Source organism: Dryobates pubescens, chromosome 13, assembly GCF_014839835.1.
Source record: "Dryobates pubescens isolate bDryPub1 chromosome 13, bDryPub1.pri, whole genome shotgun sequence".
Lineage (NCBI taxonomy): Eukaryota > Metazoa > Chordata > Aves > Piciformes > Picidae > Dryobates > Dryobates pubescens.
This window is the reverse complement of record NC_071624.1, coordinates 19,922,657-19,936,204: the sequence shown is the minus strand read 5'-3', so window position 1 is coordinate 19,936,204 and position 13,548 is coordinate 19,922,657. Positions and strand designations below refer to the sequence as shown.

The 13,548-nt window shown below is 49.9% G+C and overlaps 1 protein-coding gene across 1 annotated transcript in view; it reads right to left on the bottom strand.

Moving 5' to 3' along the window:
* ANKFY1 (ankyrin repeat and FYVE domain containing 1) overlaps window positions 1-13,548 on the bottom strand; it is a 40,014-nt gene extending 26,466 nt beyond the window's left edge. The window contains exons 1-5 of the mRNA XM_054166153.1: window positions 13,520-13,548; window positions 7,452-7,644; window positions 4,945-5,063; window positions 2,598-2,733; window positions 607-730 (exon numbers count right to left, since the gene is read on the bottom strand). Of these exons, the coding sequence (XP_054022128.1) occupies window positions 607-730; window positions 2,598-2,733; window positions 4,945-5,063; window positions 7,452-7,644; window positions 13,520-13,529 (582 nt within the window). The 5' untranslated portion in view covers window positions 13,530-13,548. The remainder of the gene's footprint in view (window positions 1-606; window positions 731-2,597; window positions 2,734-4,944; window positions 5,064-7,451; window positions 7,645-13,519) is intronic.

Below are 13,548 nucleotides of genomic sequence, written 5' to 3'. Positions count from 1 at the left end.
GGGATTTGTGATCTGTGTAGATAGAGACCAATTACAGAGGAACTTCAACGACTCAGAGCTGATAAGCAGCCCTCTTGCTCATTAGATGCAGTCCTTCAGCTCACATTCAGGAGCTTTTCACAGTAAATTATTTCCAATGACCACAACTCCTCAGGCTATAGGCAAGACATTCACACCCAGACAGACAAAACCTCCCAAGCCAACAGGAAGTTCTTTGAGAAGGAGCATTCAACATGCTTTGTTTCCAACATATAATTCTGAATTACTGTGGAGAACACCAAATACCAGAGAGTCCAAAACTGAGATGGATGGGAAGGGAAAAATCCCTCCTGTCTCAGAAGCAGCTCCTTGACTCGTGCCAGGGGACAGGGAGATGGCAGCTCTCAACACTGGTGCTACTTAAAAACACCCAAGGGTCAGCAAAACAGGTCACTTCAGTCCCAGGAAGTTAGGGATCCAGGCAATCCCATCCCAGCTGGAATTGTTCAATGCAAGCACACTGAGATGCTCCTGAGGTTACACAGTACAGCAAGTTAAAATCCTACTGAGTGCTGTTCCTGTACTCCACAAACATTTCTCCTTCTGCTGCCTTCTGGCTGTACTTACCCAGTGACTGGCAATGATCTCAGCACAGTAGTTGAGCAGGGTGCCAGCATTCAGCTCCTCAGCAGTCTGGTAGAAGCGAATGCAGTTCCTGACATTGACTAGAGACATGACTCCTTTCTCACACCTGTCAAAACAGCAAAGCCACAGCTTAGTAATCGGGGAATCACTGGCATCACTCCCCATGCTATAACAGGTATCTAGATACTCCTCTTCCTAGATGCAAGCAGAAAACAGTTTGGCCTTGCTCGGCTGTAAGGCTGTGACAGTTTTAGGCTGTTCCTTTAAGGAAGAGACAGCCACAGAATTCTCTAGCTGAATGTTTTGGTGTAAAAAGGAATACAAAGGTAATTCTAAACAAATTTCATTGGTAGATCAGTAGGAATGTAACTTTAAGGATTTTAGTTTCAGTTCAGTCTGTTTGGCTGTTTCTGTGCTGTGCAGTTTTTCTTTCTTCTGTTCTTGGCAGTGCTGACCTTGGACTAATGAGATAAGAAACGAACTTTTATTTCCCCCTTAACATCTGCTTTGAACTAACAGAATTTCCCTTAATATCCATTTTGTCTCTTTAATCCTTTTTGGGAAGAAGGGAGGAAGGGGGAGAAGGGGTTTTGGGGAGGAGCCAGAGGGAGTTTGTGTTACCTTCTTTCTTGTCTGTTTTTCTCAGTACTGTATATTTTGTATATATTCAGTGCATTTCAGTCTGCTTGTAAAAATACAGCCTTTGCCATTTGCTTCTCCAACTGAGTTAGCTGTGGTTTGTGTGTGGGGGGAGAATTGAACTTCTCACTACCACAAAGGCTGAGCAGCACAAACACTTCAATCAAAGCCCTGTTAGACAGCTTCTAGCAGAGCAGACTCCCATCGGCCCATCTAAACTAAGGTCCCATGACAACCACACTGCAGTAGCCTGCAAGTGGAGACAGACATCCTGGTTCTCCCTAAGGAGCCAACTGCAGTTCACTCACTGTTAGGAAGTAGGGAAGCTGTAATCACTACAGCCCTTGTGGAGACAAGCAGCTCTTGTGGCAAAGCTAGAGAAAGGCAAACCAGAATGGACAAGCAGCTCCACCTGATCTCTATACAGGTGTGGAGCTATGAGTTTATGGGAAGGAAATTCAAGGAGCTCAAGACGAGTTATACATAGCAGTGATATTCAGACCAAGAAAATGGAAATACTCATCTCCAGGTCCAGCTACCCACCAAGACAAATGATTACTAACAACATGGACTTGGAACTAGACTGCCGTGACCAGCCAACAGCTGAGGAAGGTTCACAAGGTCCAACAATGTTTTAGGCTGAGACAAAGCTTGAGGGCAGTTTTAGCATTGACCTTACAGAGATCACCTTCTTTGAACAGAAGAATTGACAGCCATTTAGTTTGGCATGTGAAGCCACACTTCAGTCACAGGTTGTGATGTACTGCTACAGCCTCAGACACCCCTTGGGCAAAAGATTGTATCAAACAGTATTCTGCATCCTGGGCTTTGAAGTGGTCCAAAACCTGAAGGTTTCAACACGTGCATTCAGATTCTCTCTCAATATTCAAGATAAGAATCCATTCTCTACTAGAATGGTGATCTCCCCAAAACAGCAAAGCACCTTTCTGAAGGGAAGCTGCCACAGAGATGAAAAGAACAGCTTTAGGTTAAAAGTGTTCCACCTGCAAGCTCTTGCCATTCACTCTTCCCAGCACTGCCTTTAATTTCTTGCAGCTCTTCAGAGCTTGTTACTAATACACTGATCTCTACTTCCTCTTCATGCCAAGTTAGGGTTATTATTTTGGGAGAGGAACTGCAAAGCAAACAAGCCTTAGCAGTTTTTCCCTACAGCTTTTAACTGCAATGAAAGGCTTCATTTTGCTTTGGGAAACTGAACATTAGGAAAGACTTTGAAAACACAGAGTTTCACCCCACTACCAGCAGTTCTCATTTTATTTCTGGTCAAACAAGACTGAAGAGCTCAGGAGGAAACAGTGATGCCCAAGACTCACCTTTCCCTAAGCAGATGGAGCTGAAATTTATTAGCTAGTTTCATAAGCTGTGTCAAGAAGATATCATCTTCCCTTAGCTCTAGGTCATCTGTATAGATCCACCGCAGCATTGCCATGGTTACCTCTGGGTCAGCATCTGCTGCAGGGAGCAAGAGGCATTCATTAAACACTCAGAACAATCACCTGTTCAAGGAGCTGTTATTCCTCTGACTGTTAAACTCACAGCTGCCCTGTTGGAACTCTGCTGCTTAATGCAAACCAAATATCAAAAGAGGCAAGACTGGTCAGAAGTTGAAGCTAACAATGCTGGCAGCAAGGAGGAAGCCTTTCTGCCCCTGAACGCTGCACAGAATGCAGGAAGCTCTTCATTGTACCCACTACACAAATACTGCATGGTTAGGGGCCAGCAATGACCCTTTAGGGTCTGGGGTCCCTCTCACAGGGCTATGAAACAGAACTACATGTGACAAGCACAAATTCCCTTTCAGACTGCCAGCTGCTGTCCCGTTTCAGAGAATCCCAGAATGGGTTCAGTTGGAAGGGACCTTAAAGAGCCTCCACTTCCAGCACCCTACCATGGGTGAGGACACCTCCCACCAGCACAGGCTGCTCAAGGCCTCATCCAGCCTGGCCTTCAACACTTCCAGGGAGGGGACATCCAAAACCCACCTGGCAACCTCTTCCACTGTGTCCCCACCCTCACTCCATAGAATTCATTCCTCATCTCCAGTCTCAATCTCCCCTCTCCCAGCTCAAAGCCATTGTCCCTTCTCCTGTCACTCCCAGCCCTTGTCACAAGTCCCTCCCCAGCTCTCCTGGAGCCCCCTCAGGTACTGGAAGGCTGCTCTGAGGTCTCCCTGGAGCCTTCTCTTCTCCAGGCTGAACAGCCCCAGCTCTCTCAGCCTGTCCCCACAGAGAATGTGCTCCATCTTCTGGGCCTCCTTCAGACCTGCTCCAGCAGCCTGATGTTTGTAAATGCCAGAAAACTAGAAGCCTACCTCACAAGCAGAGATAGACAAGCCCAAGCACCAGAGACCTTTGTCACCTAGTCAGAAGTAAACAACAACCCTGCTTCCAAGGATGTAGATGAGAATTACTCCACAAGGCAAGACTGGAGTAATTACAAATACCACCATCATTCACCGAGGAAAACAGTCTCTTAAGCTTTGAGTTTTAAAATGAAAACATAAGACAATGAACCAGCAATCCCAAAAGGTCTCCTTTACATAAAGAGCTGCCCCAGACTATTTTCAGAGTGCCAGAGAGTTCCAGGCACAGCACAAAGACACAGGAAGTTAAAACAAGGTAAATATATTTAGATAGCAGCAATGGTGTGGCAAGCAGGACCAGGGCAGGGATCATCCTCTTGTACTCAGCACTGGTGAGGCCACACCTCAAATACTAGTTTCAGTTTTTAGGGTCCTCACCCTATGGACATTGAGAGGCTGGAATGCATACAGAGGACAAAGCTGATGAGGGGTTTGGAGAACAGGTCTGGTGAGGAGCAGCTAAGGGATGTGTTTAGTCTAGAGAACAGAAGGCTGAGGGGAGACCTCACTGCTCTCTGCAACTCCCTGAAAGGAGGCTGGAGCCAGGTGGGGGTTGGGTTCTTTTCCCTAGGATCAGGTGATACAAGGAGAGGAAATGCCCTGAAATTGTGCTAGGAGAGGGTTAGGATGGGGGATGAGGAAAAATTTCTTGCTGCAAGAGTGCTCAGGGGTTGGAACAGGCTGCCCAGGGAGGTGGTGGAGTCCCCATGCCTGGAGGTGTTCAAGAAACCTGTGGCCTTGGCACTTGGGGACATGGTGGTGTTGGGTTGAGGGCTGGACTCAATACTGGAAGGCTTTTCCAACCCAAACAAGTGATAGGACAAGAGGAAAAAGCCTCAAGTTGCACCGAGGGAGGTTTAGATTGGACATTAGAGAAAATTCTTCACTCAAAAGGGTTCCCAAACACTGAAACAGGGTCCCCAGAGCAGTGGTTGGATCCCCATCCCTGCAGGTGTTTCCAAGAGGCAGAGGTATGGTGCTGAGGGATGTGGTTTAGCCCCAGTCTTTGCTGAGTTAAAGAATAGTTGGACTTGCCCTTAAAGGCTTTTTCCAACCAGACCAATGGTATGAACCTCCACTTCCTGAAGAGAAAGAAAGGGGCTGTGGATTGAACTAGCACTAACACCAAGCTCACAAGCACACTGCCATGGTCGAGAGCTTCACAATCAACATGTTAAGCACCTCTCCCTATGGACAGCAGTAGCCTGAAAGGTACAGAAATGACCTTTTCCCAACAGGCCCTTTCAGAGGTCATCCTACAGACAAGCGCAGCATTATGTTGCTCTGCAGTAACTGACCTGACAGATCCAGCTCCTCTGTTGTGGCCAGGTTGGACAGACTCCAAGCATCACTGCGTGCCGCCAAGACAAACTTGTGAGCACTGATGTGGCTGTCCCCAACCTTTATCTTCAGATCACTGGGGAGAGAGGGAAAGGAGGAAACATGCATCTGTGTGCCAGGGACTTCCCTGTGCTAGAAGACAAAGATTCAGCATCTCCATAGTGCCTATATCCTGGTAGCCAGTTAGGTTCAAGTTGTTTCAGAGAGCTAAACACATTGAACTGGTTAAGTCTGTTGCCAGTTGGCACAGTTCTGATCTGCTAGGGAGAAATGCAGGCAGTCACTAATGCTGGAGTTGTTGGGGGGTACTCACCCATTTTTTTAACAAATTGCAAGGGAAATATTGCAGGAGAAGGAAGAAACCAATAATCTCAAGGCTTATTTATATTGTAGTGTCCATACCATCAGTAAACGTGCAGATGACAGCAAGCTGGGGGCAAAAGTGGATCTGTGAGAGGGTAGGAGAGCTCTGCAGAGGGACCTTGCCAGGCTGGACAGATGGGCAGAGTCCATCTGAGACTGAACACATCCAAGTGCCAGGTTCTGGACATTGGCCACAGCAACCCCAGGCAGTGCTACAGGCTGGGGTCAGAGTGGCTGAGAGCAGCCAGGCAGAAAGGGACATGTGTGTGCTGGTCAATGGTAGGCTGAATATGAGCCTGCAGTGTGCCCAGGTGGCCAAGAAGGCCAATGGCATCCTGGACTGCCTCAGGAACAGTGTGGCCAGCAGGAGCAGGGAAGTCATTGTGACCTGTGCTCAGCACTGCTTAGGCCACACCTGGAGTCCTGTGTCCAGTTCTGGGCCCCTCAGTTTAGGAAGGAGGTTGACTTGCTGGAAGGTGTCCAGAGAAGGTCAACAAAGCTGGGAAGGGGCCTGGAGCACAGCCCTGTGAGGAGCGGCTGAGGGAGCTGGGGTTGCTTAGCCTGCAGAAGAGGAGGCACAGGGGAGACCTTCTTGCTGTCTACAACTCCCTGAAGGGAGGTTGTAGCCAGGTGGGGGTTGGTCTCTTCTCCCAGGCACCCAGCACCAGAGCAAGAGGACACAGTCTCAGGCTGCACCAGGGGATGTTTAGGCTGGAGGTGAGGAAGCAATTGTACACAGAGAGAGAGACTGCCCATTGGGATGGGCTGCCCAGGGAGGTGGCGGAGTCACCATCATTGGAGGTGTTTAGGAGGAGACTTGATAGGGTGCTTGGTGCCATGGTTTAGTTGATAGGTTGGACTTGATGATCTTGAAGGTCTCTTCCAACCTGGTTTATTCTCTTCTATCCATTCTGTCAGCTAAGCACCAATGGTTCCAGGCAAGCCCAGCAAGAGCACAAAGGAGGCCTGACAGCAGTCTGAGCACAAGGCAGACCCCAAGAGTCCCCAGTTGACCAGCTGTCAGGAACAGGTTTCAGCCAAGCCCTTTCACACCAGGTGATCCTTTCTAATTAAAAAGGACCTGCCCTGTTGATCTCAAAACCTCACAGTTTGCCAGTGGAGGGGCACTTCCCAGAGCATTTTCTGCATCACTAAGCTACAGTACAAGCCCCAGATACCACTGAAAATTCATGCTGGGACTTGCTGCCTTGCTCACTTTATGGATTGCAGGTCCTTTTAGACCACTTTTCTATGTCTTCAAAACCCAAAATGAAGCAATTCCACTTCTCTGGCTTGTGCCACCTAACAAATCTTTTACACAGCATGCGACAAGTTCTTGCCAGGAACAGAGCCTTTTCTCAAGGGGGCTCAGGAAGAGATGTTAAGGGAAGGAAATGTTCATCAAAACTATGCATTTTCCCCTGATCTGATTGAACTCCTTTAGTATCCTGGCATTGCTTTCATTGCAAATACATGAGTGCCACCGTAGCCTCAGAACTAAACCAGTTAAAGGGTGTGGAGCATTGAGGGTGATCCTTAACATGCCTATGGAAAAGCAACAATTAAACCTCATTTTGTGTTAAGGTCCAAAGACATTTATAGAATCACAGAATGGTTTGGAAAGGACCTCCAAAGGTCATCCAGCCCAAGCCCCCTGCAGTGAGCAGGGACATCCTCCACTAGATTCATAGTACTAAGTGCCATGTGTCACCAACACCTGTCACAAACAACTGAGCAATTTCATCCAGCTGTTTCACACCCAGCAGAATAGAACTGGTTTCCAGGCCACATCCTTCCAGAAGCAGGGTTGGTAGAGGATGCTTTGTATAATTAACCCAACAGGTAAGCACTGAGCAGTTTAAATGGTCAGCTTTCTTTAAACCTCTCAGATATCAGTCTCGGAGCTGCACTCCCCCTCAGAGCTCCTGATCCAAGGATTGCATTCAGCATGCCAGCTGACCTTAATATGCTCTTTTAACTGCAGTCAAGGATCCCAAGCACACCAGAGAAAGGATTTTCCTTTGTCCAAGGTCAGCACCTACAACAGCCAGTGAAGCCAGAGGCTCCTGCACGACCCTGTCTGCAGAGGGGCATTCCTTACCTGTACTGCTCTTGTTGATAGAGCTCAGCTACAATGGCCAGGAGCCGAGCGATGAAGGTGTCACTGGCATTGTCCTGGTTGGCCTCAGCAGCCAGAAGATTGCATCTCCTCTCAGTATCAACCAGCTTCTTCTGCAGCTTCACATACTCCTGGCGGAGAAGCAGCAGGTGCTTTTCCAGCTTGGCCACCTCCTCTGCAGAGGCACAGGGCGTTACAACAAGGTTGAAACATGCACATGGTGGATTTGCATCTGAGGGTAACCCTACCAGCACACCACCCATCTGTAACCGTGGAGCCAGGCTCCAGGAAGAGTCTCTCCTCTTCCACACAACTTGTGCACCTCACCTCCAACATGAAGCCATCTGTTTCACAGCACTGCTGGTCAAAGGCATTGACAATCGTGAGGACAGTGACAAAAGCCACTGACAACTCCTGAACCCTGTCCATTCAGGAATTCCTTTAGTTCCCTAAAGCCACAGATATCCATGGCTTTGGAATTCTGGTGGCATAAAGGACAAGCTCTGGTTCTCACCCACTTTTTTCAGTTAAGATGCTGTTTGGCTTTCCAGCTGAAGCACCAACCACAAAAGAGAATTAGAACAGTACCTGATGCACCAAACCTATCTCAGGTGACCTAGCTGTCTAGAGCTCCACACACCATCAGCTGAGCAGCTCCTTGAGTGACCATAGTGACCATTCTCCCCAGGATCTGGGTTTTAAAGGCCTCTTGAAAACCTACAAAGCTCCCACCCCAGAGGCACCACAGTGACAAGGCATCACCACACAGAGATGGGTCCACAGTGGCTGCTTCAGCTCAGGAGCAGCACAGAAACAGCACCTGCAAATATTCTCTCTGACCAAGGATTTCCAATTCACTGCAGAAGCTAGTTTGCTGCCACAATGAAATGGTCACCCACCTCAACCCAGGCCACCTATATGAAACCTCTACTTCACTGCTGGAAGGAAACATCTATAGAGGTGCTGCAGAACAGCCCAACTCTGGAGCACTTGTTTATGGAACAGCTGCACAAACTGTCATAGAATGCACTGGGTTGGAAGGAACCTCTAGAGGTCACCTAGTCCACCCTCTGGTCAGTCAGCAGCAACATCCCCACTAGAGCAGGTTGCTCAGAGCCCCATCAAGCCTAACCTGGGCTGTTTCCAAGGATGGGGACTCCACCACCTCCCTGGGCATCCTATTCCAGTGTTCCACCACCCTCAGAGTAAAGAGCTTCTCCCTAGTGCCCCATCTGTAGCTATCATTGTGCTTAACTGCAGCCCCCACCCCCTGGTCAAGCTGATTTTCCACATCAGCTACAAATCCAAAACCAGTCCTGAAATGAGGGGGCAGGAAGGAGAAATCTGGAAACTAATGGTTTTAATGGGGAAGCTCCCAAAAGATTCTTCCCCAGCAGGCAGGAATTCATCCCTGAACAATTTCTCTCAAATATTTATTAAGTGGAAGTCCCTACTACAAACAGACTGAGCTCTACCCCCAGGGTCTTCTCCCTGCTTCTGTAGCAGAGAGAAGCAGCACAGCTGACATCAGCCTTGCTGCAGCACAGGTCCCCAAGGCACCCTTCCCTAGCTCCAGATAGACAACACCTCACCTTTTACTATTGTAATGGATGAAGAGGAGGGAAATTCCCCTACCCCACACTTCAGCTAACCCCACCCCAGCAGGCTTGGCAGTGAGCTTCCTTCAACTGCCTTTTACTTTGCTTCATCCTGTAACAGTAAACAGACACAATCTCCTCTGGATCAACCTTCCTGATCCTACTGAAACAGAATCACAGAATGTAGGAGCTGGAAGGGACCTCTGGAGAGAAGTCCAAACCCCCTGCCAGAGCAGGATCATCCAGGGCAGGTCACACAGGAACACACCCAGGTGGGTTCTGAAGATCTCCAGAGGAGCCTCCACATCCTCTCTGGACAGCCTGTTCCAGGGCTCCAACACCCTCACGCCAAAGAAGTTTCTCCTTCTTGAGGTGGAACCTCCTGGGTTCCAGTTTGTCTCCGCTGCCCCTTGTCCTGTCATGGGACACCACTGAACAGAAACGAGTCGCCTCCTGATGCCTACCCGGCCATAAGATCTCCTCTCATTATTTTCTTCTCCAGGCTAACCAGCCCCAGGTCTTGCAGCCTTTCCTCACCAGATGTCCCAGTCCCTTCATCATCCTCACAGCCTCTGCTGAGCACTCTCCTGACTCTCTTGAACCGCAGAGCCCAGGACTGGACCCAGGACTCCAGACGTGGTCTTACCAAGGCAGCGCAGAGGGGAGGAGAACTTTCCTCGCCCTGCTGGTCACATTCTTTTTAATGCACTCCAGGATACCACTGGCTTCCTTGGCCACAAGGGCTCATTGACCACCAGGCCTCCAGAGATCTTCTCCTTGGAGCTGCTTCCCAGCAGGTCCCCTCTCATCTGTCCTGGTGCAGGCAGCTGGCCCTCCCCAAGGGCAGGACCCTACACTTAGTCTGGTTGAACCTCGTGAGGTTCCCCTCTGCCCAGCTCTCTCCAGCCTGCCCAAACCTTGCTGAGTGGCAGCACTATATGGCCATCATTTCATAAGCATGCTATCAACACCACAGCAACCCTCAACCAGGGGTGAAATCCTACACTGGCCTTTCTTCCCATCTCAAGAGACACACAGTTTTGGTGTTCTCAGACTCGTGACCACAGCTCCTTCCCAAGTGATTCCTATGAGAGGTGTCATCAGATGGCCTGAGTGACCAGAGCACAACCATTCTCCCCTGGATTTGGGTTTTAAAGGCCTCTCGAGGAATCTACAAAGCTCTCTCCCCAGAGGCACCACACAGACAAGGCATCACCACACAGTAGCCACTGTGGACCCAGGAAAGGCTGCAAAAGACTGGTAAGAGCAAAGAGTGAGCACTGGAAGATGCTTTGAGGAGCATGAACACCAGTCCCTGAACACCCACCACTGGCCATACACAGATTTTTAGCTGCCATGCAAATCCAACTACAAAGAAACAGAAGTCGCTGACTGAACCTCACAGCACACAATGACTAAGTAAGGGTAGAAAAGACCAGCACTGCCAGGGCACCACTGAACCACCACCCCCAGCACCTCAGCTACATGTTCTGAACACTTCCAGGAATGGGGACCCCACCACTTCCCTGCATAGCCTAGTCCAGAGCTTACCCATTATTTCAGTGAAGAAATTGTTCCTCACATCCAGCACAACTTGAAGCCATTTCCTCTCATCCTATCACTTGTTCCTTGGGAGCAGAGCCCAATCCCCTCCTAGCTACAGCCTCCTCTCAGGTAGCTGCCAAGAGCAAGGTCTCCCTCAGCCTCCTCTTCTCCAGGCTCAGCACCCCCAGCTCCCTCAGCTGCTCCTCCCCAGCCCTGTTCTCCAGACTCTTCACCAGCCTCGTTGCCCTTCTCTGGCCACACTTCAGCACCTCAATGTCATTGTAGTGAGGGCCCCAAAACTGATCATAGTGCTCAAGGTGTGGCTTCACCAGAGCTGAGTACAGGGGACAATCCCTGCCCTGGTCCTGCTGGTAACATGTATCAGCCTAAGAAAAGGCTGCACCTTCCAATCAAACTGAGAACATGAAGGTGGGAAAGACCTTTCAGGGATTCGCTCCTCAGTTACACTCAGCAGATCCCTTAGGCTAGCACAGTTATTATGCAAATGGAAGTTAGACTCCCAGTACTAGGAGGAGGGGAGGTTTATGTTGGACATTAGAAGAAACTTCTTCACTGAAAGGGTTCTCAATCACTGGCACAGGCTGCCCAGGGAGGTGGTTGAATCCCCACCCTGAAGGGGTTTCAAAGAGGCAGAGATGTGGTGCTGAGGGCCATGGTTAGCAGAATCAGACACTGGCCAGACAATAATCTGAAAGGGCTTTTCCAACCCAAATAGTTCTGTGATTCTAAGACACTGCAAGGGCAGCCTCACTGGATGGTACCATAAAACCAGCTAAAAATCAGTCCAAGGAGGAGGACACCTGGGTTCAGCAGAAGCATACACAACAGAACTCCTTCCTGAGCCCATGTTCCAGGGATAGCATTAACAGATAGAGAAGAAAATAAAAGCAGTGTCTGTAAACAGCTTTCTGGCAGACTGATCAGCCTGTCATGAACTGGCAGAAGCTCACTTTCCACAGCAAAGACTTTAGAGAGGCCTTCACAAAAGACTGACATTTCTCTTACAGAAGACAGCAGTACTCAAGAGCAGCCAGAGGGCTGAAAGTAAAGAGATAGGCAAGTAAGGAGGCAACAGGCAAGGCGGTGACAGCACAGACTCAAAACTAGGGGCAGGGCCAGCAGAAGCCATGGAACTGCCCATGCTACCCATCAGATCCAGCCTCAGAAGCAACTTAGCTCAGCTTCTATTTATTGTGAACTAGACCTGGGTAAAATGTTTCAGGCAAACACGTTGTTTTCTTACCCCCTCAGCTTAGGTCCTTCCTACCAGACTTCACACTGATTCTCCCCAAAGCTTTTGTGTTCCTCCACATTTTTGCAGGCTTATGATGTTTACCCTGACAACCACCCTGCAGTGCCACACCATAATTCTGTGCTGCTTTAGACTCAAGCATTAATCCACCACCTTGAACCCATGCCTGCACATAGCCCAGCACCCTCTGGTACAGAACTTTTGCAGATATTAAAGATAAGCTCAGTTCTTGTCTTTAAAACTGTTAACCATCTTTTAGCTGGCAAGTGCAACAAACCTGATTCAGGACTTCTGTAGACAGGCAGCACTTCCATAAGAAAAGGCACACAGCTCCTGAGCAGGCAACCAGAGCTTGCCAATCTCCCTTCCCCAAGCCTTCACTTTTCAACTGACTCTCCAATACCATCAGCTCTCAACTAAAACAACTCTGCTGCAGAGAAGGACTTTAAGGGACAAATAAACCCCTAAGCCCAGACATCACAAGGGACCAGCTTGTTCATCCTGTGCACACAGGAACACTCACTGCTCATCTGCTTTCTTTAGCCAAAAGGTAAGAGAACTACTTGAATGATGGAGGCATCTTTGAAAGCACAGAGACAGGACTTGCATCAGGTGCAGGTTCATTCTACAGAACAAGACCCTTAACCAGAGCCTCAAGGGCCTCAATGGGGAAGTGACCACCTGATGACACCTTTGACATCTAATGCCCACCAGAACCGGGTCAACAACATTTAAAAGCAAGCCTAAGAGGCTGCTCAGCTGAACACCAAACGGTGGCATTCAGCAAGCCAAACGTTAAGAGCATCTCAAAGAATTTACTTAACCAGCTTGACCACAGCATGCCAGGAGATCAGCATCTGCTACATCCTAGTTACTCTTCCACAAATGGTTAGAAAATTCCACTTCAGGAGCTGAAGCTGTGCTTGCAACGCCGAGTTAGAGCTTTCACTTCAGGTGTAAGCTGGGGCATCTTAGCTCAGTTTGCCGAATCAGTTTCCTCCAGAAATAAAAAGAGGAAGCTTCTGCCTTGCAGAAAGGAGGACGACTGCAAAACTCCAAATGCATTTCCAAACTTCATTATCGCAATTAAATGACTTGTGAAACGATGCAGCTAATAGCCCGCGAGCAAAACCAGAGCAGCCTCTGCAGACCCCGTCAAGGCTGACAAAAGGACTCCCAGCTGCGAGTGACCGAGAGGCCGCAGCGCTGCCTCCCCTCCGCGCTCCAACGCAAGCCGCCGCCCGCAGCCGCTCGGACAGAGCCGGCTGGGCTGCTTTCACCCCGGCAGCCCCGGGCCCGACCGAGCCCAAATCGCCGCGAGGGAGCCAGCAGAATGTCCCGGGGGCTCCCCACGAGGCACAGCAGCCAGCAGCACCCCGAGCCGCACCTCCTGAGGGTGTTCGCCGGCGGCCCCAAGCACGGCAAAGCTCCCCTCCCGCCATTTCGGGTCTGTCTCGGGGGCGGACTGCCCCACCCAGCGCAGGCAGAACCAGGCCGGTGCCACGCTGAGAAGCAGCGGGAGCCCCCCCACTGCAGCTGCCCCCGCTCCCCTGCGAGCAAAGAAGACGCTCCGGCCGGCGGCGCTCCCGGCGGCCGCGGCCCCGCCCGGCCACTCGCCCGGCCTCCCCCCTCACCTTCCGCCATGTTGGGTCCGGGGCCACGG